The 26,019-nt window shown below is 43.7% G+C and overlaps 1 protein-coding gene and 2 long non-coding RNA genes across 16 annotated transcripts in view; 2 read left to right on the forward strand and 1 right to left on the reverse strand.

The window, feature by feature from the left end:
* Nucleotides 1–6: 6 nt before the first annotated feature.
* Nucleotides 7–12,300, forward strand: LOC147126648 (uncharacterized). 3 transcript variants are annotated; one of them, XR_015084656.1, is made up of 6 exons: nucleotides 7–1,058; nucleotides 6,432–6,570; nucleotides 7,428–7,510; nucleotides 10,105–10,177; nucleotides 10,303–10,396; nucleotides 10,665–12,300. It is a non-coding gene; the product is annotated as an uncharacterized LOC147126648 (long non-coding RNA). The 3 variants fall into 3 exon arrangements; XR_015084657.1 differs by lacking the exon at nucleotides 7–1,058 and adding an exon at nucleotides 4,061–4,220; XR_015084658.1 differs by lacking the exon at nucleotides 7–1,058 and adding an exon at nucleotides 4,499–4,577.
* LOC147126649 (semaphorin-3C-like) overlaps nucleotides 11,948–26,019 on the reverse strand; it is a 95,368-nt gene continuing 81,296 nt past the window's right edge. For 5 of the 10 annotated variants that reach the window (XR_015084653.1, XR_015084655.1, XR_015084654.1 and 2 more), the window contains one exon: nucleotides 24,455–25,915. Coding sequence is in view for 1 of the 10 variants with exons in the window: in XM_086022068.1 (XP_085878194.1) it covers nucleotides 12,920–12,942; nucleotides 16,239–16,353; nucleotides 16,427–16,569; nucleotides 16,644–16,743 (381 nt within the window). In the remaining 9 variants the exon portion in view is untranslated. Of the gene's footprint in view, nucleotides 12,248–12,771; nucleotides 12,943–16,238; nucleotides 16,354–16,426; nucleotides 16,570–16,643; nucleotides 16,764–24,454; nucleotides 25,916–26,019 lie in introns of those variants that run through there. The other 5 variants (XR_015084649.1, XR_015084647.1, XR_015084648.1 and 2 more) reach the window with 3 other exon arrangements.
* On the forward strand, nucleotides 12,481–20,517 carry LOC147126650 (uncharacterized). Of its 3 annotated transcripts, XR_015084661.1 has the most exons (6): nucleotides 12,481–12,937; nucleotides 16,243–18,129; nucleotides 18,396–18,453; nucleotides 18,560–18,681; nucleotides 19,607–20,127; nucleotides 20,223–20,517. It is a non-coding gene; the product is annotated as an uncharacterized LOC147126650 (long non-coding RNA). The 3 variants fall into 3 exon arrangements; XR_015084659.1 differs by having other exon boundaries at nucleotides 18,560–20,127; XR_015084660.1 differs by having other exon boundaries at nucleotides 18,560–20,127; nucleotides 20,226–20,517.

A 26,019-nucleotide genomic window follows, 5' to 3' on the forward strand; every position in this document is an offset into this window, starting at 1 on the left:
AAAAAAAAAAAAACCCGGCCGTGCACGAGGCACTCATAAACATTTTAATACGAGCCCCCGTAGAAGTAAATGCGCCGTTTCACATGAAATGAATGTTAAGCCCGGTTGGCGTAAAGCGGCTCGCTTAACGGCATAATTCATGAATGCCGCGATGATGACGAGGAGGCAGACGGGCGGACGCGCTAAACGCACCAATCAGGCTCACTCGCCATCAAGGGTTTATGCGGAGCACTACATCAGTGAGCGGCTGCCGTGGCATGTTTACAACGGTTTGGCCTTAAAATAGCCCGCGAGTAAAAGCGAGATGCCGCAGCCTTATCGTAACGCTGTTTATTCCTGTTTTCATTTTGCCTTTTTAATGTACGGTGTTGCTAATTTTATCGGTCTTTTGTGTCGTTACTACGAGTGTTAATATATTTTCTCACCGATTTATTACTTATTATTACACTTTATTGCTATATTATATGAATTTTTATTTATTCTGTCTTTAATTCAATTTTTTTTTTTGTGATCATTTTGGTCTCTTTTAGGGCTGCTATCGATTCTGATTTCCAAAATCGATTCGATTCACAAGGGCCCATTTCAATTCATGATCCACGTTGATTAACTCTCGTTATGATTAACTCGTTCGCTTCTGTCACCACAATTAGGGAAAGGGGATTAAGGATACCAGGAGGAGCTCTGCTGTTCTTGGAATCTGTTTTTGTCAAATAAATTTCCCCTAAAATCTGATTTATAATCCGGTGCTGCTGAGTATATTGCGACGAGTGCGTTCAACTCAACGCTGCTTTTTTTTTTTTTTTTAAATACACTTATGCCAAGGGCCAATGGCATTGTCGCTACCTTGTTTCCGATTTATGTACGTCGGTTATGCTAAACTATCGCTGCTGCTGCTGGGCGACCAGGTGTCAGCGCAGGCGGCCCTCCCACACGTCTACAGGTACGTGAACTAAAACAAAGCTATATCTGATTAGCATGTTAGCATCCCACCCTGATGCTCTTTTCTTTCCAGGTGCCGGCAAGAGATGCCCAAATCAAAGATGGCGCCATTCTAATGTGTAAGTTGAGAAATCGTGATGTCACGTTTTTAATGGGATCGGAGCAACATAGATCGACAGCATAGATTAGGCTCCTTTTCCTGGTCACCTCACATTTGCCCAACTACTTGTCGCTAGGCAGAATTGACAGGGCTGGATCGTAACTGACACATGAAAAAAAAAAAATGGAGCAGTGAATCATCTCCTTGTATTTTTTTTTTTTTTTGCGCGACAGTCAAAAAGATGAAACCAAGTGTAACTGTGAAAAAACTAAATTGATTTTCACACTTTCTCCCACTCTGTGTGAGACACCCACTCCTTCAAAAAGTCACTTCATTTAATTCACTTTTGCAATATAACTTAAAGCGGCGCAAGGAAAATGTCTGTCTGGTGCGCATTAACATCTCAGCAAGTTAGTCTAAAAAAAAAAAAACCAAAAAAACCCTCCGTCTCACTAATTATTGCCTCCGCATCCTTAAAACGAGTTCAAGTGACTTAATAGTCAAATGCAGTAAGTGTAGTATGGAAAATGGCCCCACAATTACTCATCCAACGTTAAAATGCACTTTCCTGGAAAAAATATTCGTTATTTTTAGCAAGTGGTTTGGCAAAACCTCCATTTCACTTTCACTTTATTTGGGATTTTTCTACACTGTTACTGTTGCATCTTTTCCAGAAGGTACTTTCTTCATCTTTCTGATTGGTTAATTTTTATTTCTTCATTTAATTTTTAAAACGGAACCCAGTCCATGTACGGTGTATTTTTGGGACCTGCTTGGCACCAATCAGTTCATACTATTTCTAACTCTATTGCTTATATTAAACAATTGAATAAATATATACTTATTACATACATTATTTGATAAAAAAAATATTTTTTTTTTGTATGAATTAATACTTGACGATATGTCAAAAGGATGCAATTAGTTATTAATAAATGCTATAAATACAACTGAAATTGTTTAATTATAAATTTATTTTCCACTAATTGTAATTGTTATAATTGTATATATTCATTTTTCACCGTTTACAGTGCCTAACTCTCACTCCGAATTCCTACAAAATTGTTGTTAAAGCATCCAAAATTTATTATGAAATTTGTTTTGGGGTATTGACATCGAAAAGGTGCAGCAGCCACCACATCGTCTCCAGCCACTGCTTTGAATTGTCAATCGCCATGGCGACAGGTGCACGTTGGCATGCCCACGTGCCCCGCCCCTTTGCAGCTTGTCTGTTTCCCCGGCAACCCACGCAGAAATATTAAATGAACAATTCTAAGTGGATTTGTGTGTACTTCAGACACACAACGATTCCTAAAACACAAATGAAAATACAGCGGGCCCCCCCCCCCCCGCCTCCCCCACACCAAGTTTGATTTTCCCGCTAACAGGATAACGAGGCAAGTTGATGGGCTTGTTGTACTCTCCAGACGCACGTTAAAGTCAAATAGCCGCCTGAGGGTCCTACGACACTTACCTTGGTTTGGTGGTCAACGGCAGCGCTAATGTGTGCGGGGCGGGGGGGGGCTCGGCGGCCTTCCCACAATGCAAACCGGTGGCGGGGGTCTTATCGTGGCATTAAAAGTTGTCCCCTTGCCATTTGTCACGCATGTATTAGCCTTTACATGATTGATTGAATTCTTGCTCTTCCTGTCCAAGAAAAAGAAAAAAGAAAAGAGAGAAAAAACCCAAATGAGGGCAAATGGGGAATGCCCGGCAGAGCGTAGCTAATTAGCTAGCATTAACGTATGCAAATGAGGGTGGCTATCGTGTGTACAAAGCTGCGCTGGCGGTAAACACGGGCTTAGCGCTTTTAACCACTTTTAAGTGCCGCTAATTGTGTTTCCTGTTCAAACGGGAAGCGCTGTTTATGACCACTGCGGGGGGGGGTTGATAGCTAAAGACGTGTAACATCTGCGCTAAGATGCATAGGAATGAGCGAGGCTATCTTATGTAGATTTATCAGACGTGTCAGACGTATAAAATAACCCAAAAAAGCTCAAGATGTGGCATTAGCTTGTGCCTATTTGAACATTTTGTCTGAAAGGTGAATCAAAATAACAAATCGAAGCAAGATTTAATCCAACAAGTCCGACTTTGCCGCAGCCGATCCAACACGAGAGGCAGTTGTTCCTCTTCCGAGGAGTTTTTACCCTCCCGGCTGTAATTAATACATATCGATTAGCGGTGATGTTGCTAGCTCATTAAAGCACAAAATCCTGCAAAGTTAACGTCAACACTTTAATGAGACACTGAGCCGTCGTGGCCTGGGGCAACACGCAAACAAAATGATGACTTTAGACATCTTCAACTCTTGATTTAAAAATTAAAAATACAAATAATGGTGTGCTAGCTCAAAGAAAATCCATAGCGAATTCGAACACTAGTTTGAAAATGGCGACTGGAGAGTTTTGACAAGGAATAGGTTTTCTTTTTTTTTTTTTTTTTTGCTAATTGTATCATTAAAATTTTAGTTTGGCATTGATACTCATTTTAAAAAGCCAACTGTTGCAACATCGCAGGTTTTTAATTTAGCCGACAGCGGGCAGTATAGGACAAGTCAGCTGTTATCGTAAGATGCGAAACTTTGTTGTGGATTCAAAATTACACTTATTAACGTCCTTGTGTTGGAAGCGTGCATTTAAGATATTTATTCATTTATTTTTTTAGATATTTGTAGTCTGCAGTAAATTAAAAAAAAAGGCTACAATGCTACAACATGTCTGGCGTGCGCTTTGTGAGGGGAAATTCCAGGAAGGTTGTGGCAAGTTCATGGATCACACCATCTCCTCAGGCAGGAATGGGCGACGTGTGTTCTCGCGCTGTCTGGTACAAAGAGTTCAGCCTCACGTTGCCGTGGTGACGCTGGAGCTGTTAGATATGTTCCATGCTTTTTTTTTTTTTTTTTTTTTTTTTTTTTCTTTCTGTTCAGTTCTTATGGCGACCGTCTTTGCTGTCTGAATGTGGCTAATTTGACGTCTCCACCGACTCGAAATCAATAGAACAAAATCAAATGTCGCCGGCGCGTCACAGCTAAATGAACGGCGGGCACCTCGGTTGCCGTGGAGATAGTCCATCCTGTCCTTTATCACGCCACGAGATTGTCCGAGGACACGCCCGCCACTTTTTTTCCCACCGTTCCCTGGGGGCTAAGTAGCCGTTTGACACGTCGGACAGAAGCTCGGTGAGTGCGTTTAAAAGTTCCAAGTTGTCAGCGACCGGTCGTAAGATTGCGGACACGAGCTGGCCGTGTTCTCATCTGCCGCCGCTAATTAGTGGCCGGGCCCGCCAAGACCATTAACTGGGCAAAATGTTCCCGACAAACGAACAGACGCCATTTAGCCAGGCGGCCGGCCCGCGCGGTTTCCTGTCTGACATTCTGTTCGCAGCCAATTAGGAAGCGTCTTTTTTTAATCAGGCGTTTGTGCAGACGCCTTTGCTGGACAGGACCCTGTGCGGCCAGACGACTTGTTAGCATTGGACAGTGTTGACTGCAAAGCGCGATGATAGTGAAGATTGAACGCGGGTTTCACTGCGTCAGGTTTGCTCGCCGCCGTACTAGCCGGTCAACAAAATGGCCGACGATATTGGTCGGTGCATTGTCGCGAATGACATTTTTTTTTTTACTTTGTTCAGGCTTCCGATTGGCTGGAAAGCTCCTCCGATTAGGATGTTTCTAAAATGAGTTGCTGAACATTTTGGGAAACCCAAATTGGATACGTTTGTTAGTTGACTGTAAAAAACCTGAATTTCTATTTCACTTCACTTTTGCGTTATTTTCCGCGTGAACGTTTTCCGATTGATATTTATTTTTAAACATATGATCCCTTCGATTTTTTTTTTTTTTTTTTTTTTTTTTCTTGCCCATGTGTATTTGGGGACTTGCTTTGGCACCATTTCAACCGAACAAAGCAGCTGCCAACCACGTCACGTCCGTTTAGCGCACTTTATCCACGCGAGTGCCAGATTCGCTTTGCCAGTTACAATTTTCAACTTCTCCGTCTTCACTGTTGACATACAAAGTGTCGATGCAAGCCCCCTATTGAATTTCAGTGGCCATCACGCTAACCTCATAAATGGGCTGGAATGTTGCCCGCCCTGCCATGAAAAATGTTAGTATGGCGGGACACCCACATCAGGTCCATTTAGTATTCGTTAGGCACGTCTCTGCGGCTGACACCAGAGCGCCGTAATTAAATGTGACTTGTCATCTCTCCAGCTCAAACAAATGAAATGCGGACACGCCCTCCCCGGAGGGGGCGTTGTTGACAAAGGCGAAATCCCCCGGTAGCACCAACTTGACATTCATTCAAAGTTCAATGCTTGGAAAAATAATAATGTCGAAGGACTTTTCATTCCTTTTGCGAAAAAGTCATTTGCATGTTTCAGAGCGGCCATTTTCCATACTACGTATCCTCATCGGGGTCGCAGGCACGCATTCACTGCCAGACGTTTTCGAACCCTCTTTTACCGTAACGTTTGAAAAGATTTGGAAAAAAAAATGTCAATTCATTCCTGGGATTGAATAGCTGGGCTGTGAAAAGTGTCAAACTAAACATCAAACAAAGAGAATTATATACTATTAAAAAAATAATAATTGTATACCGGTAGCTTTGCCTTAACGATTGGTTTAGCTTAATGCTAACAATGCAAAATGGGGGTGTAGCGGTCAGAGTTAAATGAAAAATAGATTTTTTTAATCATTCTGCACATTGATAGTATAGTTTATATATTAGCAGATTTTTTTTTGCTTAAAAGTCCTGAACGCTTTCAGTACAAAAAAAAAAAAAAGACCTAAAATAAAACATGTCTGAGATTGATATTGTGACTTAGTATTTGCAAAATCTTAAAAACTGGCTCATTTTAGAGGCAAGCCGAGTCACGGATTGAATCAAACTCATATCTCAAGGCACTACTGTGCAAGGGGAAAAAAAAAACCATGACAGTGGGTTATATTTTTGGGCCTTTTTTTTTTTTATAACACTTGCTGTGATGTTTTTACTTGTTTGTTTTATAACCCCTGCTTGGGTGCATTGTGCTTACACGCACGCACGCATATTCCGTCGGCGTTTTTTTTTGCAACACACTTGACCGCCACGTGACCGGGCGCCACCAGCTAGCATGCGAATTTGGCCCTCGGCTTGTGCACAGCGGGCACAACTGTCCGTGTCAGCACGTGCGTGTGTGTGTGCGCGCGCGTGTCGGTGAGACACTAGGTGGGACGCGCCGGTCACACACGCACGCACACACACACACACACACACACACACACGCAAGACACGCGCGAGGCGTCCTCCCGGGCCAGATGAAGCCGCAGCAGTCGTGGGGGTTCTTGTTTTAAGCTGATGTCACGCAAGCTTTATTGATTTATTTCCCCCCCCCCCTTTCTCCATAGGGATGAAGATGACGACCCTGGCGAGTGTAAAAGCGCCCCGCCTCAGCCACCCCCCCCCCCCCCCGAAATCTGTTCCTCCACGCTGGCAGCAGATGTCTGAGCTGGAAGCGCCCGAGAGCGAGCACGGCGGCGCCATGGTGTACATTGAGCGTTGAATATTGTTTGCAAATCAAATGTGTTGTTGCCTCAGGGCGGGGGGGGGGGGGGGGGTTGTGGGGGGGCTTGCTCGGATGCGTTTGTTGTTGTCATGGCGGTCGGGGGGTAGAACAAGCGCTTAGGCCAGCCATTCTGTTAGTTAGGCCCAAAATATATTTGTTTTTTTTTGTTGTTGTTTTTTTTTTTTAATCTAAAACATACAAAATGCACGGTTAATGGATTTTTTTTCCAATGATTTTCTTTTATTAAATGTAGACACCCACGTCGGGTTTTAATGTGTTGAGCAAATGAGTTCTTCTCTTTGCCACCTACGTTTTTTTTCCCCCGAGCGCGCAAATAAAACGCAGTTTTGGATAAAATTAAGTTTGAACCAAGTGTACGAGGAAACCACGTGAAGTTAATGGCAACATTTCTTGCTTCTCCTTCACAATTAGACTCAAACTCCCCACCCACTGTTAACATTTATGACTTTCCGCAAGGCTTCCTGTTAAAGTGGGAAAACGCTGCCGTGTCATTATCGCGTTTTTATTTGTGGTAATCGGAAGGAAGGATGCGAACAGATGTTGGCGGGTAGGGGCGGAGCCTATGAATCCAGCTTTTTCAAAGTCTGATCCTGTTGATTTTGAATATCTATGATGAGATGCTAAAATTCACCCAAGTACCACATTTGGAGGACTTTAGACTGTTTTTTTTTTTTTTTTAAGTTCTGCACCAAATCGCAATCATTCAACTAACTCGATTGGTTAACATTTTCGCTCATTTTTGATTGTTGTTGTTTTCATTCAATTGAATTCATCTTTTTTTTTCTTTTTTTTTTTTTTGTCTGTATCCCTCGTCAAGGTCTTCTTAGCCTTGTTGGATGCGACCGAGCGCTTCTGAGGCACGAAGCACCGTGGCCGGGATGCCAACATGTCCATAAAAAGGTAAAAAAAAAAAAAAAAAAAATGGTGCTGGAGTATGACAGATGCTGCCATACTAGGCTCTGCCCCAGTTTCAGGGAGTTGACCTTTTGCAAGTGCAGCTGAGGGTTAGTGCGGGGAGGTGGCGGCCGCTTCCTGTATACGACACAATACACCACCATATTCGTATGTATTTGAATGTAAATGAAGGCGAATGGCTGACACTGCATAGTTCATTTGTGGCTCGCCCACAGGCTGGAAATACTAACAAAGCGCGCTCAGTACGGTGGTTGCCACGGCAACCAGCAAACTACCTGCACATATATGAAGTCGCCCTCCGCTCACCCCTTCTTTAAACACACAGATGGCAGTAATAGTAATTAATGAAATGCTCCTGAGGGCGTGGGGGGGGGAATAAATAAATAAATGAATAAAGCAAATTGGCTTTTTTTTGTCGGACGGGAATGAAACCTTTAAGTTAATGTGTGCCCGCTTTTATTTGCTGAAAAACGTCAGTAGCACCCTGGTGTCAAAGAACTAAGTTGAAGTGAGCGGGGGAATTCATTTGTGTGGAGAATAAAGTACAGTAATAGAAAGGTTGTGCTTTACCGCCATCTGGTGGCGTCAATCGGCAATTATTTTTCATTCGAATAAAATCACAGCAGGACCTGCGTGGGTAATAACACGGTATATCAATTGCTCCCATTTCCAACGTTAATCAAAGCTAGCTTAAATTCCGACCCACTTAACATATTGTTGCAAAATTAGCGCTATTATTCTACCTCGATTGTCTTTAATCACAACAATCTCGGCTACTGGCGAAATGTGGGTGGCAGGAACAACATGGCGAGTTCATCCATCACTGGTAGCGCGATGACTGTTAGCGTTAGCGGCTTCTAGCGCTTAGCGTTATTACATTTTTAGTGGTTTGAATTCAAATGTTATTAAAATGAGTGACTCGATTTACATTACGAATAGAGTATAAATGGAATAACTGAAAGGAAAATAAATGCACGTTTAGGAATGTTGGCAAAGACGAATGATGACGTTCAAGGTAAAAATCGGAATATTTTAAGAAAAACGTTTTAAGCCCTCAAACGGGTAATTTGGGTTAATTATCCCGCCATTGAGGGGTCAAAGTACGCAAATCCGATGATTGAACGCAGCATTTTTGTTTGGAAAAGTGGTCCGATTAGAGCGCCGGTTGTTGGCGGCAAAAAGCCAGCTCGTTAGCACTCTTTGACTCGCTCACAAAAGCCGCCAAAGCGTCATCGTTGGCCCGCCGCGTTTAACTCGACAAATTGCCATGTCGCCGTGCGAGAATGAATACATCATCACGCGTGTCGTCTTAATCGCTGCGCTGCCGTGGAGATGAGAGCTTGCGCATTTACTCGCGTCACTAAGCTAAATCATTTGTATTATTTTTTATTGCAAAGTTGCCCAAAAAAACTTATATATATATATATATTTTTTTAATGTTCTGTACATTTTTCTTAGGTTTTAGGGCATGCTAAGCCAATTTTTGGATGAAATTTGGTCCGAGAAAAGACTAAAGTTACTGTGCTTTATTAATTTAAAATTTTATATGTTTTTTATTTGAATTATTATTATTATAGCTATCGTACCACAATCTCCTTTCGTGAGACTCTTTTTTTTTTTTTTTTACATTGCGCTCTTTCACGGAAATAGATACGTCAAATTCGTTTCGATTAAATACTATTCAATGACTTGTTCATGCTTCGAGTTGCCTGATAGGCACTTGCGATTTGGGGGTAATGGCGCCCCCTACAGCTTTGGCATGCCCATGACGGCCTGCCACCTTGTTTTTGTTTTTAACGCTACAATTAGTGAAGACAAATAGGAAAAATACGATTTTTGGATGTGTGTAGTAGTGCAGCGGGCGAGCGTGGCGTACATGCGATAGACAATCAGGAGTCGCTCATGAAAATGCCGTCCCGCTCCCAAATCAATCGATGGCCCACAAAAGGCCACCATGGCGACGTTCCGCATCAAAGCTCGACCTCTTGCGGCTAATCAATCGCCTTTCCGGCGGACGGCCGCGGCGACCATTGAGATGATGGTGATTGTTACCCCGGCAAACCACATTAGCGGAATCCACTTTGAATGTATTCTTCCCCCGTGATTGATGACGGCGTTCACGCCGCGCAGCTGCTGCAGGTGTATCGATCTGTTTCCACACTTCCTGCGCCGCAACACAATGTCGCGATAAATATAACTTAAGTTACATAAAAAAATAAATAAATAAAAAATCTCTCCATGCGCCCGGCCAATGTGTGTCCGAGGTCACCTTGGAGGCATTAGGATTAAATACGATGGCGCGTCTCAGCTCGGGGGATTAAGCGCCATGTTGTCCATAAGCCAGTAAGTGAAAGGAGTCAAAACACAAAACAGATGGCAACGCGGATGTAAAATGTGCGACAGATTCAGACCGCATGTGTGTTTTACAGCGGATGCTTTTGAATGTTCCACTACCTTATTTTAAAACATACATTTGATGTTATTAGTCCACGAGCCAGACTTAGGTCAGCAATACTTAGCGCGATGACCTAAATGTAGGCGAAATTTGAACCAATGCTGTCCTTTCCTACGTTCCAAAGGAAGCAGCTTCTCATCTCCCCGCGATCCGATGACGTCATCCAACAACGGCGAGGACCGGGCGGCCTAATGAAGGTGAGGAGATGAATCGCTCACGAGACTATGAATGCATATTTTCCAATTAAAAATGTATTGATTGGAACACCTGTCAATAAAATGAGAAATGTATTGTCTATTTAATGTTTTTGTTTGCATGACAGGATCGGGGAGGCTTGAGGCGCTCATGCAGCCGACAGGCGAAGATTTTGGGGCGTCGGCAGATCAGTGCGAAGATGGCAACCTGCTCCTGGACAGGTTTGTGTACTTTTTTTTTTTTCAAGTAGAGGGCGCCGTGTTGGAGGAGGGGCCGAGTTGACGCCAGCTTCCTAAAGCTGTTATTGGCTTCACTCAAACTGCGCGTGGCTATTAGCGCTGGTGTCAGTGAATTAGGCGCCGTTTGTTTGCGCCCTCAAGTGTGCTATTGCTAATAAGTTGGAAATCCATCCATTTTCTATGTGTTGAAAGAATGAAGGACAACAAGTGTTTGATTGTAATCATTTTTTTTTTTTTATTTCTGTTGCAGGGTACTTAAGTGGCCGACTCAAGACATCAGGGTCATTCCGTGCCAAATCACCCCAAGGATTTAACCAAGAGGAGTTTGATTTGAATGCAACTTGCTGTACTTGTTGATGGTGATGGCTCAGCACTAAATGTTTACTTTTTTTGTTCAAATTTTAGGTCAATCGGAGCAGAGGTTTGGGAGCCACAACCCACCGAATTTGAATGAGTTCAGCAACAAAAGGGGCGGGGCCATCTTCCTTTTGAGCCCTCATCTCGGCAACTACTGGGTCAGACTTCACTAAACAGGTTTTGTTGAAAAAGTATTTTAACAAGGAATCCAAATGTGCAATCTTTGAAAAGATTGGTGCGTATTTTAGTCATCTTACATGTTGACATTTAATTTGAGCTTGTGGGTCCCCAAAAAATTTCGCGAGATGTAATCACTCTCTAAAACAAAAAAGTTTCAGGGATGTAAACATTACGAGTCAACGTAACCATACCCTCAGATTTGCAATGAATATTTGAGGTATGTATACTTTGACTCCTCATTGTTGCTAAATTTAAAAAAAAGTACATATCTGAAAATTGTGTTTAAAGTGGAAGTCAACCCAAACGTATTTTTTTTTCCAGAATATGTTCTATGCAAGCCCACTAGTTAAAACAAGGCATTCTGATAAATATTGCGTTTGTGGAACAAGAGTTATTAATCCACCTGTTTCAGCCATCTCTAAGGGCGGCCATTTTGTCACTCCTGTCGACATCACAACTGCTCAGGGCTCGACCGATCACGGCTGACCGCTCTTTTGAAGCTGAGCCGTAATTGGTCGTTACCTGAGCAGTTGTGATGTCATTTTCAGTCGACAGAAGTGACAAAGTTGCTACTAATATTCCACAAAGGCGGTATTAATCAAAATGCTGTGTTTCAACTAGTGGTCCTGCATAAAACATATTTGTGAAAAAAACATGTTTGGGTTGACTTCCCCTTTAAACACAAGTTTCAGAGATGTCCATTTTTTTTTGTTTAGCAACAATAAGGAGTCAAAGTATACATAACTCAAATATTCATTTCAAATCTGAGGGTATGGATATGTTTGCTCCTAATCAAAAACGTTTACATCTCTGCACCTTTTTTGTTTTAACATGAGTGATTACATCTCATGAAAAACCTTTGTTAAGGTCATGTGACACACAAGCTCAAATTTAGTCAAAATGTAAAATATGCGCCAATCTTTTCAATGATTGCAAATTCGGAGTCTTTGTTGAAATGTCTTTTCAACAATACCCGTTTTGTGGAGATTGACCCTGCAGTTGCTGAGTTAAAAGGGTTCAAAGGAAGATAGCCACGCCCCTTTTGGCAGAACTCATTAAAATTCGTTGGGCCGCAGCGCTCAAACCTCTGCTCGGATTTGACCTAACAATTTGAGACTTAGAGCTGCGCCATCACTACGACTAAGTACAGCACATTTCATCACAATCAAAAGCCACTTGGTTAAAGGTTTCAATTTATTGGGGTGCTTTGGCACTGAATGGCCCATCGCGGACCGTCTGCGGAGTCATCGGCCGGTGGGTGGAGAGCCGAGCGCACACTGCCAGGAAGATGACCACCTTCGGGAGAACAAACATGTTATTCGCTCAAAAATAAAGCATTTTGAAGTCAACACAGTGTATCATTCATAGTCTAAGTGTCATGTCCCGGTGAAGTCATCAACCCAGCACGGGGGCGCCTCATGAGCGCCCCCCCTCCCCCCAATGAGCCCCCCGTTCCAACACACCTGATTCCAATGATCAAGCTTTACACAAGCCTGATCATTGGTATCAGGTGTGTTGGAACAGGCCAGGCTAGGGGCTCACGAGGACCGGCCTCAGATGCCCCTGCCGTCATGATCAGCTTCCTGAGAGATGATGTACGCTACAAACACATTATGGGCCAGGTGATTTTTTTGGGGAAAAGAGCACATGCTGGAGAGATACTCCGAAGCTTTGCTTGAGTTGGCCCTCTGGGAACGGGATTGAAGACCCCTGGTTCAATTACTGTTAGCATTTGGAGTTAGCTAGCGAGCTAGCCACCCCGCGCGCGGGACACTTGGAAACGTGTTTGTAGCTTACATCATCTCTCGGGGGGGGCTGAGCATGACATGGCACGTGTTCACCACCTGCAACAACAAGTCAAACCTTGATGAAGATCCGCTTCAAGAGCTTGGTCCAGTTGAGGTTGTCCACGGTTCCGGCGCCATCACCGCCGGAGGATGCTTCAGCGCCACCTGGGGGATTACGAAGTTAGCCCGCAGCATGATGGTGAGCTGAGAAGCAAGATAACAGAAGGCCCACTTTAGCAACATGACATAAACGTTTTGGTTGACATTCTATAAGAAGGCAGGAAGGCGGCCATTTTGTTACAAGTATCAAGCTCATAAGCCCAAGGGCAAGATCTGGTCTGGTCATATTTTACGTGACCCCGTGAAAGCAAATTAGCAACTTCCTGCTAAAAGGGTTACCGACGCCCATTTTAGAATGAATTAAATATTTGAACAAAGACTGTTTACTGGCTTTAATTAAAAACTAATGATGAATTTGATATGTAAATGTAAAACGAGACGACCCTACTGCGGGTCCATTAATCGGAGCAGTGCGATTCCGATTTTGCCGTTTTTAGGCGGCGCTAGCGGCATGTTTAGTCAACGCTATACTATACATGTGACCTTATGGCTATAGTAGGACACGCAGTTTGACAGTTATCGAAAATTGGGCAGCCAGAGTCAAAATGCTAATGCTGTGCTGCAATATGTCATTTGTCCTTGTGCCCGTCTGGCCCGAAGCCCGACCGAGCCTGGCCCGACGGCGTCAGATCTGTCAGCTCGGCTCTCCTTCCGCAGAGTGGACTGTGACCCGGCCATGATGACGGTGCTGCGCGAGAGATTATAGACCCTGATAGCGCGGCGCGCCAGCATTATGCGCACCCTGCCCTTTTAACTCGAAAACACGGGCTCGCTTCCAGCTCTGTCCGCCCAGATCACATCTGCCCACTGGCCTGGCCTGACGCTCGGATCCCAAAAAAGAAGAGATTGCAAATTACGTTTTACAATAAATCATACCAATATATGTCAAGTGATTCTTAGCATCAAGTCGTACTATGCATCATGTCAAGAAACATTGTCATATTATGTAGTCAACGTAAACCTGAAATATGTCATTCCATAATGAAAATGTTTTCTATACATAGCATTTTGACTCATGAAAAATGTATACTATTCCGCAAGCTATATGAAACATGTTTGACATTTTGTCGTGCTATCCAGTTGAAGACAAAATTATTAGAGCCCCTATGAAATTCAAAGTTTCTTCAAGATTTTTCCCAAGTACCCTTTTTCAACATAGCTTTTGTGAACAAACTACTTAGAAGGCACAAATTACTTACACCAAAACAGAATTGTTTAACGGGGGAGACAAACATATTTTTTCCCAAGAATATGTTCTATGCAAGCCCACTAGTTGAACAAGGCATTCTGGTGAATAAATAAAGTATATTAAAGTAAATGAAGTCAATCTTCCGGCATGACAACAATCCAAAACATCCGAATCTCAACCTCTATTGACAGAAAACCAAAGTGAGGCGGCTAATAATTGATCTTGGTAGTTTTTGTGGAATATTTTCATTTCTGTGTGCGGACTAAAATAATGGAAGCATCCAAAATTTCAAAATGTTAAAAATGTGTTGCTCTGTTTAAAAGTACTTGGAAATACTTTAAACACGATGACATTTTTGTAGGGAGGCTGAAAATTTTGTCCCCAAATGTACATCATATTTTCAATTAAGTCTTAAAGATCATGTTATGTTAAGCAGGGTGTTACTTTTCATGTTGCTTTAAGTCTCATGGTGTATCGTGATATGAGACATGTCCAACTTTATACTAATTAATGTAATGAAGTCAGACTATACACCATGTTGTATAAAACGCCTTACTATACCCTTACCACGTTTTTGACAATAAACGCCTTACTATACCCTTACCACGTTTTTGACAATAAACGCCTTACTATATACCCTTACCACGTTTTTGACATCCTCTGACCACGTTTTAGACAAAACACGCCTTACTATACCCTTACCACGTTTTTGACTAAAAACGCCTTACTATACCCTTACCACGTTTTTGACAAAAACGCCCTACTATACCCTTACCACGTTTTTGACATCCTCTTACGTTTTTGACAAAACACGCCTTACTATACCCTTACCACGTTTTTGACAAAAAACGCCTTACTATACCCTTACCACCTTTTTGACTAAAAATGCCTTACTATACCCTTACCACGTTTTTGACAAAAACGCCTTACTATACCCTTACCACGTTTTTGACATCCTCTTACGTTTTTGACAAAACACGCCTTACTATACCCTTACCACGTTTTAGACAAAAAACGCCTTACTATACCCTTACCACGTTTTTGACAAAACACGCCTTACTATACCCTTACCACGTTTTAGACAAAAAACGCCTTACTATACCCTTACCACGTTTTTGACAAAACACGCCTTACTATACCCTTACCACGTTTTAGACAAAAAACGCCTTACTATACCCTTACCACGTTTTTGACAAAACACGCCTTACTATACCCTTACCACGTTTTTGACAAAAAATGCCTTACTATACCCTTACCACGTTTTTTTTTTACAAAAAACGCCTTACTATACCCTTACCACGTTTTTGACAAAAAACGCCCTATTATACTCTTACCACGTTTTTTTTTACAAAAAACGCCTTACTATACCCTTACCACGTTTTTGACATTCTCTTACCACGTTTTTGACAAAACACGCCTTACTATACCCTTACCACGTTTTTGACAAAAAACGCCTTACTATACCCTTACCACGTTTTTGACTAAAAACGCCTTACTATACCCTTACCACCTTTTTGACTAAAAACGCCTTACTATACCCTTACCTCGTTTTTTGACAAAAAAAAACGCCTTACTATACCCTTACCACGGTTTTTGACGAAAAAAATGCCTTACTATACCCTTACCACGTTTTTGACTAAAAACGCCTTACTATACCCTTACCACGGTTTTTGACGAAAAAAATGCCTTACTATACCCTTACCACGTTTTTGACTAAAAACGCCTTACTATACCCTTACCACGGTTTTTGACGAAAAAAACGCCTTTATACCCTTAACACATTTTTGACAAAAAACGCCTTACTATATATACCCTTACCGCGTTATTGACAAAAAACGCCTTACTATACCCTTACCACGTTTTTGACAAAAAACGCCTTACTATACCCTTACCACGTTTTTGACTAAAAACGCCTTACTATACCCTTACCACGTTTTTGACTAAATTAAAAAAAAGTCTACACTATAAATTCAGTATTCAAGAAAAAAATAAATAATCAAAAATTAAATGTATAGAACACAAAATATTACTGCAAATAAATAGTTCGTCTAGTACCTTAGTCATGTTTGAACATTTCGGAAAATAAGTAAGCAGCGAGTATTGTTTTTTTGATTTAGTAACAGGCAATTTAGGCAATTATGCTATCATGTCTGCATAAATGTTTGTCTCATTTCTTGATTTGATTCCTCACCCAGCTCGTCAAAGTGCGTCTCTGTGCCGTCCTCCTCCAGAACGGAGCAAACCATCCGCGCCTTGAGGAAGGTGGTCCACTTGTTGACCAAACTCCGCTGGCCTCCGATGTCGCTCTGCAGTTGAACCAGAAGAAGAAGTGTTTCATCGGATAAATCTATGGAGAAGAAACTCCGTGGCGCCACTTACTGGACAGACGCGCGCCACCATGCTGTGGATGTTCCTGGTGTTGCCGCTGTTGTCCGTCAGCCTCTCGCGGAAGAAGAAGTACAGTTTGCCGTCGTTGGGGTCCGTCCCATCCGGGATCAGATGGGCGTCCGCGAAGATGGGCTCTGATTCAAACAATGGCACAGAGAAACCAATGAAAAGACAATCTTCAGATTGCAAGGTGTCCCGCCCGGCGTACCGCTAAGCCACTTGGAATTGTGCTGGTCGGTGCGCACGGCGTTTCTCTTGGTCAGGCTGCGGAAGATGGCCGCGTCCGTGCCCATGAAGTCGATGTACATGCCGGAGAACAGCTCCTGGTCTGAAACAACAACAAACATTGCCATGAAGAGGGCGCCGACCTCCGCCAAGGCTTCAACATAACGCATTTTTGCGGCAACGACATGTGTCGGGGCAACGCTGCGTCACTTCCGCTTCTGCCGCGGTATGCCGGTGAGGCCTCGCGTCACTTCCGCTTTGACATTTGGGCCTCCAGCCGACTTGCTTCATAACTTTACAGGTGGAATAAAATGTATTATTAAATTAAATTATTAAATGTATCAAAGGGTTCTCTGCTGGTGCAGGCTATTTCAACAATTTCCACGGTAAGCCAAAGCAGTCATCATGACGTGCCACTGGGTGGCGCTGGTGTGCAAAGCGCAGTTGAATAAGCAAAAAAATAAAAAATAAAAAAAACATAGGCTTGGATTGGCGGACGTGACGTCAGGCCTACCGGTGATTTGGCGGCGGGTGTGCACGAGTTGAATCAGTGCACGCAGTGCACAGGTATGGCAAGATGGCGGCCGACCGACCGGGCAAGTGAACGCACGAGCAAATGTTTGTCGTCATTTCTTTCGCTGGCATTTTGCTCGTTGCAAGATTTTTGTACACTTGAGGGACGCAACCGCAGTGAACAGACGAGCAAATGTTTGTCGTGGATTTCTCACAATGACATTTTGTTTGTTACAGGATTTGCACACTTGAGGGAAGCAACAGCGTTTGAGCACAGCACGTCGCAATCCGCTTTATTTTGTTTGAATTTATTCTGTTACAATTTCACATGTTTTGTTTGTTTTAAAGCTGGCCAGCTTTTTTCTTTTTTTTTAATGACATCTAATGGCTTTGTACTTGGCAATTGAACTGTCAGTTTTTTTTGTTTGACTAATTTTGTGAGTTTTTTGAATATGGTGTATTTTTATTTCAGGGGGTATCCAACTGTTTTTTTCCTGGTCTTATGAAGTTTACTGCCAGGGTCTGAAATGCTTTTTTTTTTTTTTTTTTTTTGAAGGGAGGGGGTCACTGCCTAATCTGGGGTAGGCCTATTTGGAACCCCCTCCCCATATGTGTTTGTATTAATGTGGTGGGTTATTCACCAATGTGCAATGTACTTTCTTTGGGTGTTTTGCAACATTTTTGAGTGCGTTTTTGTCTTACAAAGCCGATTGTCACGAATTGCATTTAAACCCTTTCCTCTCCAAACACTCCAAAATCGCAATTATATTCTAATACTGCCGGTTTAAAATAATAAAATAAAAAAAGACCGACGCACTCCGCCAAACCTTTTGCAGACATTCTTTTCTCTGGTTTCCGGTCGGAGGGGACACTTCATCCTATTTGGACGACTAAGCGACGCCTCTCGCTACGCTGCCATTTTTGGACTGAAACTTGGATTATCTGTCCACGTGAAGGTAAATTATGCTAAAATGAAAATATGAATGCTCTTATGTATGTGTATAACTAACATGAGGCAGAGTGCCAATAAGTATTTTTCAAGAAATTTCACGGATTCTGTTTAATGCTACTTCAACCACAACGGTGTAGTTCCAACAGCGGCTTTAAACACTCGCATGCTTTTTTTTTTTTTTGTCAGAAACTGCCACTCTATTTGCTATCAGTAATTATTACAAAAATATCATGTTGAGTTCTAAACGTAATTTCTGTCTATTATTTGTAGAACTAAAAACGAATGCAGGATCCTTAAATGCAAAGCAAGCAGGAGGACCTCGGATCAGGTAAAAATAAGTGTACACTTTGAGCTCATTTGGCATTTATGGATGCAACTGTGTACACGTTGAGTCCATCTTGTCTACACTGATTTCTTTTTTTTTTTTGTCTTAGTTCAATTGGAAGGGCCAGACTGTACAAATGTGCAACGTTTGTTTTGTGAATTCCACAAGTGAGCTGAAGTGACATGCTCACTGTCCACACTGAAAAGTTGCTCAAACTGAATGGAAGGAAAGGTAAGTACATGATTTATTTTTTTTGCTCACAAGAAGCTGTGTGCAGTGGAGGGGTTTTTGGGTGGTCTCAGTCGGTGATCAACACAAATACCCAATGGGCACTTGTCTTTCATACGTTTTGTTGTTAGTCTGTTTTAATGACCTTTTTCCTGTGTTGATGACTCTGCGGGTTGTTGTATGGCGGTGGAGTGGGATGGTCCGGCAGCCCCCGAGAACCGTCGGACGGCGGGAAAGGCCGGGCGAGGGAAGCCGACAAAGGCGACCCTCCAATCAAATCGGTGACACCCCGTGTGATGCTTTTGCTGTGCGGGTTCTGCAGCGAGCGAGCGGGACAAGGTGGCAGGTGAACCGCCTCCCCGGGGGGCGTCGCCGTTTCGGATTCTGCGTTGATTGACAGGGCCAGGTGGTGAGGATCATGAAATGGAGTCTCGTGTAGTTTTGTTGACATTGTTTAGCGCGGCGTTGTGTGCAATGTTGCCCCACTCAGCCTCCGTAGCGGCCTGCTCATCCTGGAAGCCGATTGGTCCCTCAATCTCTGGTCCCTTCTCCAGGTTTCTTCTGCAAAGCCCGCCCGAATGGAGTTTGGAGTGTTTTTTTTTTTGTTGTCTTGCCTGGTTTGGTGTTTGCATTTTGTCAGCTGTTGAGACTCTTTTGTGAATGAAGGGCTATACAAATACAAATGACTTATTGCAGGTTGGCAAAGGGAAGGCTGGACAAGCTCACAACACGCACGGAGATTGAACATTGTACTCCACTTGTATGTTGATTTATTTATTTATTTTTCAAAATGTCTGTTTTGTGTGAAATTGTACTGTCCCCCGTGTTTGATGTTGCCAGGTGGAGTGGGATGGGCGAGAGGCACCAAAATCCCCCAGATGAGGCTCATGAACAGATGTCAAACACAAACCGTCGCTCTGTGTTTCAGGGTTGCCGAGGCACCAGACCGGACGAGCAGTAGCAAGAGGAACTGGACCTGCGCACATCCCTTGTCCGGCTGAGTCGCCGCCTACGACTGCTGTACGGTTCATGTTTCCTCCATTTTCATCTCTGGTTGATTGACTTGCCGGCTGTGTTACAGGGCGGCCGTGGAGTGGGTTGGGCCAAGAGGCATCGAGAACGGCCGGACCAGGAAGAAGAAGAAGTCTGCCTGTTGTGTTCAACTTGTGAAATAGTCTCATGTTGCTCGTAGTTGACATTTGTGTTAAATGTTGGCGCCCGCTCATCCGGGAACGGGTTCCTTCCGTTGTCTGCGTTCACTTCACGGGGTGCTGTTGAGGGGGGTGTGGCTAATTTTTGTCCACGGTGGTGGCTTTTCCTCCAAGGGCTCCACGAATGCACTTGACTTGTTGTTCCAGGGTGGACGAGGAGCCAGACCCGGGTCCCAAAGCACATGGCCACCGATCACCAGCGTGGCCGCGAGTGAGCCCGCAGTCGACGTCAACCTTCGTGAGATCTTCGCCCGTCATGAGTCGTGTCACGTCGTCGTCCGTTCTTCCCTGCCTGAACAAAATATTCTATTTTTGATGTTGTTGCAGCAGCAGCAGCAGCGTGGAGGAGGAGCCGACGGCGCTTGGAGAGCAAAGGGTCAACGTAACAGGGAGAGTATATTTCTTTCTTCTTCCACTTGGTGTGCGTGTGTCTCCTCTGTCACTAATTCACTGGGTGTGCACTAACTGCTTCATGGGGATTTTTGGACCGAGCTGTGCGTTCAGGCCACAATGCTGCAAAAATATTGTTTTGACATGTTTGTATTTTATTTTGTCTGGAGCGACATGTAACGCTTCCTTTTGTATCTTCCAAATGTCTCTTTGTGCTTGAATTAAAATTGTAGTGGTTTTGAGTGGTCCGTTTATTAAGAGATCGTCGGGTTGTGAACGAGATCCGTTGCTACGTAGGTGACGTTGCCCGAATTTCCGCAGAAGGCCGAATGAACCCTTTAATACCATCAAAATTCCAAAATAGCCAATATTCGTCTGCATCTTGCCTTTCTCCGACCTTTTGATGATGACCAGCTTCGTTTCCCTCGTAATCATATTTGGCTGGACCAGAGTTGCTCAAATCCTGCATTTTTTTTTTTTAACATCCACACACTATGGCGCTGGAGACAAAATGGCGGACGGCTCATTTAGTAGGCCCTCTAGGATTGGGCAGGCAATGTTACTAAACGTTGCGATATACGTCAGCTTATTGCCCAACTCGAGGCTTAACACGCATTCTTAACATGGACATTTTATACAACTAAGTTTGTCACCTTAATTCATTCTGTAGCCTCAGTTAGGATTTTTAGAGAGTTTTTTTCAAAATTGTGCGCGTGTAGTTGGAACAATACAACTCTGCTGTCAATGTCCTCCATCGTCTGAAACGGGGTGGGACGTAGAGATTTTGTTTCTGAATTAAGCCACCCGACTATTTCCAGTATGGTGCCGGCGGAGCCGTTTTCAGGAAAAATAACCCCCTAACTTAGGTGGAATTAGGTGTGGGGGGGTGACTAGTACTGTACATTAATACTGAAGTGCATTCAATTTGATTTCTTGTTACCTGCGGAAACCCTGAAAAATTATTTTGTTGAAAAAGTTATTCCTCATTACGCTGCGTACAATTATGTGCATTGCAAAGTGCAATTCACACTGGACAATAATACTGATAATTGTTTTCCCAGTTAAGGGGTAGTGATGGCAAAAAAAAGAAATGAACACATCCCGCACAGACCAACCTCCGATTATTGCACTGTCAAAATATACTGTATATACACAGTACACACGTTGGAGAGAGACAGGCGGTTCGGTTCGGTTGCCTGACACGTTACGGTTACTGCGGGGCTCTGCTGTGTTTACCGCCTCCCGTCCGTTCATCATCGACAGGCGAACGTCTCGAGCTGCGCTCGCTACATTCGGCTCGTCAAGTCAGAAGTGTGACGGGGGTCGCATTGTCCCGTTTCCGCCGTGGTCGGGTGCTTAGTGACACTGATTGCGATTATGTTGGACGAGAGCTCAAATCCGCATACCTGCTGCGCAAAGCAAGCAAACCTATATAGCATTTTTAAATGTAGTTACTTCTTATTGTGTGTGCCTGAGCTTAAAAAAAAAAAGGTTTATTTGATTATGTACATGCAAACAGCAAGCAGGAAAAGTTACACTGTTAAATAAGAGACAGTTAGTTACAACATGCTAATTGCATTGGACGGAATTTCAGCGTTAGGATTAGTAGCAGACATTGTAAGTATCATAGAGTTGGTCACACACATCGCAGGTTAGGGTTAGGGTTATTTTTAGGTACATGCATTGCACAGACATTTATACATGACGCGGTATGGCGGGGCTCGTACCCTGGACCTCAGGTGTACGAACCCCAGACGAAATCCTCTCGACTACCGAGGACCTGAGGACCACCGCCGCTCCTCGTCTATTCATCCTCAATTATTGAACGCGGGCGCCACTTGGAGCTCGACAAAGGTAAAAGTGTGCAGCGACCGGTCAACCGCCACAACCAACGTGGTCGAGTGGTTGATGTTACAGTGCGGTAAAGCCTCGGACCCTGGTGCGAATCCCCGTGCCTCCAGAACAAACTGCGAGGCCGAAGACTTTGACCTTCATCCACATATGTGGATGTTAAGTGTTGGAAAATTGTCCAAGTGATAAAGTTGTTATTTTTTTGGGTTAGTTAGAATGATGTGGGCGTGACCTCAACCAGTGCCGCCCACCTGGCGCCCCGCCCACCTGGCGCCAAAAAAACCCACTACCCTGCTATAGTCTTTCTAAAACACAATAATGATGATAATAGATCTCAAGAGAATAATAATAACACTAGTAGGGTAGGGGGCCAGCCTACCCTACCAGCGCCTCCCTGATTGACAGTAATAATAACAATAACAATAGAGAGACACTAGTAGGGTGGGGGCCGGCCGAAGGCCGGCCCCCTACCCTACTAGTGTAGAAAGACACTAGTAGGGTAGGGGGCCGGCCTTCGGCCGGCCCCCTACCCTACCAGTGTCTTTCTTGTTGACAATAATAACAACAATAGACACTATTAGGGTAGGGGGCCGGCCTTTGGCCGGCCCCCTACCCTACTAGTGTCTTTCTTGTTGACAATAATAACAACAATAGACACTATTAGGGTAGGGGGCCGGCCTTTGGCCGGCCCCCTACCCTACTAGTGTCTTTCTTGTTGACAATAATAACAACAATAGACACTATTAGGGTAGGGGGCCGGCCTTCGGCCGGCCCCCTACCCTACTAGTGTTATTATTATTCTCTTGAGATCTATTATCATCATTAATTACTGTCAATCAGGGAGGCGCTGGTAGGGTAGGCCGGCCCCCTACCCTACTAGTGTTATTATTATTCTCTTGAGATCTATTATCATCATTATTGTGTTTTAGAAAGACTATAGCAGGGTAGTGGGTTTTTTTGGCGCCAGGTGGGCGGGGCCCCAAGTGGGCGGGGCCCCAGGTGGGCGGTACTGGTTGAGGTCACGCCCACATCATTCTAACTAACCCAAAAAAATAACAACTTTATCACTTGGACAATTTTCCAATACTTAATATCCACATATGTGGATGAAGGTCAAAGTCTTCGGCCTCGCAGTTTGTTCTGGAGGCACGGGGATTCGCACCAGGGTCCGAGGCTTTACCGCACTGTAACATCAACCACTCGACCACGTTGGTCGTGGCGGTTGACCGGTCGCTGCACACTTTTACCTTTGTCGAGCTCCAAGTGGCGCCCGCGTTCAATAATTGAGGATGAATAGACGAGGAGCGGCGGTGGTCCTCAGGTCCTCGGTAGTCGAGAGGATTTCGTCTGGGGTTCGTACACCTGAGGTCCAGGGTACGAGCCCCGCCATACCGCGTCATGTATAAATATCTGTGCAATGTATGTACCTAACCCTAACCGTTCTATGTATGAAACCAACCCTAACCATTGAAATGTGCATTGTCTGTTACTAATCCTAACGCTGAAATTCCTTCCAATGCAATTAACACGTGGAAACTAACTTTCTCTCCTTTAACAGCATAACATTTCCTGTTGGCTTTTTGCATGTACATAAGCAAATATATATTTTTTTAAGCTCAGAAACGAATAATGCCAGGAAGACCGAAATAACTACATTTAAAATTGCTATATAGGTTTGCTTGCTTTTATTTCTCCTTTATTAAGCTTTACAGTCATTTTAATATGCAAAACGGGGTAATTTTTGTTCAGCGCTTCACTTGCCATCTACACTTTTTGGGTTCAGGATAATTCTGTTTTACTGTAAATGTCCTGAATCAATTAAAAAAATTAATGACCTTGCATATGACCTATAAATACTAAACCATTGTTTGACTATTTTTTAGTCATGTTGCAACTTTGGCATTTTTTTTTAACAATGCCTTACAGAATGTTTAGTAAAAAGCCACTCTGCACAGGCATTTTTATTCAACATGGTTACAAATACTACCTCCCCAACATTAAAGCAGAAGTAAACCCAAACATATGCTGACAACGATCAATCGCGGCTCAGATTCAGAGAACAGGTCAGCCGTGATAGGCCGTTGTCAGCAGTCGTGATGCCATTTTCAGTCGACAGAAGACAAAATGGCCGCACCGAGAGATGGCTAAAAATGAGTGCTTTTTGCAGCTTAATTTATATTCCATAAACGCAAAATTAATCCAAATGTCCTGTTTCAACTTTTGGGCCTGCAGGGAACAATGTTGAAAAAAAACAACTTGAAACCATTTTACAGTTCAATTTTAATTCAAGTACAGAGTTTGTACACATTTGGAACATACAAAAGGAAGCTTTACATGTCGCTTCGGACAAAATAAAATACAAACCTGTCAAAACAATATTTCACGTTATTCCAACCTGCCTTGACCCACGAATCGGTACAAAACGCTGTCAGTGTTAGTCAGTGCACACCCAGTGAGTTAGTGACAGAGAGGAGACAAACACACCAAGTGGAGAAGAAAAACATACTCTCCCTGTAAGAGTTGGCCAGCTCCATCCGAGCCCTGCAACCAAAAAATAAACATTTGTAGTTAGTGTCCCTTGTATATGAATTTTCCATGCGTTTTGTTACCTCCACCCGCCTTTCCAGTCATCAGGCTCCTCCTCCACTCAACAAAAGACACCACAGTGACTGCTTTTGTGCATTTCTACTTTTTCCTGGTTCGACTTTGTGTCCCAAGCGGCCTCTTGACACTGCAACGACGACGAGTGGACTGCTAGCATTTTTCTCTTTGATTTCAATGGTGTCTTTGCTGCTTTCATTACCCTGGTCTGGTGGACCCACTCCACTTGGCAACGTCAAACACGAGGGACAGTACAATTTCACACAAAACAGACATTTTGAAAAATAAATAAATAAATCAACATACAAGTGGAGTACAATGTTCAATCTCCGTGCGTGTTGTGAGCTTGTCCAGCCTTCCCTTTGCCAACCTGCAATAAGTCATTTGTATTTGTATAGCCCTTCATTCACAAAAGAGTTTCAACAGCTGACGAAATGCAAACACCAAACCAGGCAAGACAACAAAAAAAAAAACACTCCAAACTCCATTCGGGCGGGCTTTGCAGAAGAAACCTGGAGAAGGGACCAGAGATTGAGGGACCAATCGGCTTCCAGGATGAGCAGGCCGCTACGGAGGCTGAGTGGGGCAACATTGCACACAACGCCGCGCTAAACAATGTCAACAAAACTACACGAGACTCCATTTCATGATCCTCACCACCTGGCCCTGTCAATCAACGCAGAATCCGAAACGGCGACGCCCCCCGGGGAGGCGGTTCACCTCCCATCTTGTCCCGCTCGCTCGCTGCAGAACCCGCACAGCAAAAGCATCACACGGGCTGTCACCGATTTGATTGGAGGGTCGCCTTTGTCGGCTTCCCTCGCCCGGCCTTTCCCGCCGTCCGACGGTTCTCGGGGGCTGCCGGACCATCCCGCTCCACCGCCATACAACAACCCGCAGAGTCATCAACACAGGAAAAAGGTCATTAAAACAGACTAACAACAAAACGTATGAAAGACAAGTGCCCATTGGGTATTTGTGTTGATCACCGACTGAGACCACCCAAAAACCCCTCCACTGCACACAGCTTCTTGTGAGCAAAAAAATAAATCATGTACTTACCTTTCCTCCCACTCAGTTTGAGCAACTTTTCAGTGTGGACAGTGAGCATGTCACTTCGGCTCGCTTGTGGAATTCACAAAACAAACGTTGCACATTTGTACAGTCTGGCCCTTCCAATTGAACTAAGACAAAAAAAAAAAGAAATCAGTGTAGACAAGATGGACTCAACGTGTACACAGTTGCATCCATAAATGCCAAATGAGCTCAAAGTGTACACTTATTTTTA

The sequence above is a fragment of the Filicampus tigris genome, chromosome 22 (genome assembly GCF_054856515.1).
Source record: "Filicampus tigris isolate MCC_2025a chromosome 22, RoL_Ftig_1.0, whole genome shotgun sequence".
Lineage (NCBI taxonomy): Eukaryota > Metazoa > Chordata > Actinopteri > Syngnathiformes > Syngnathidae > Filicampus > Filicampus tigris.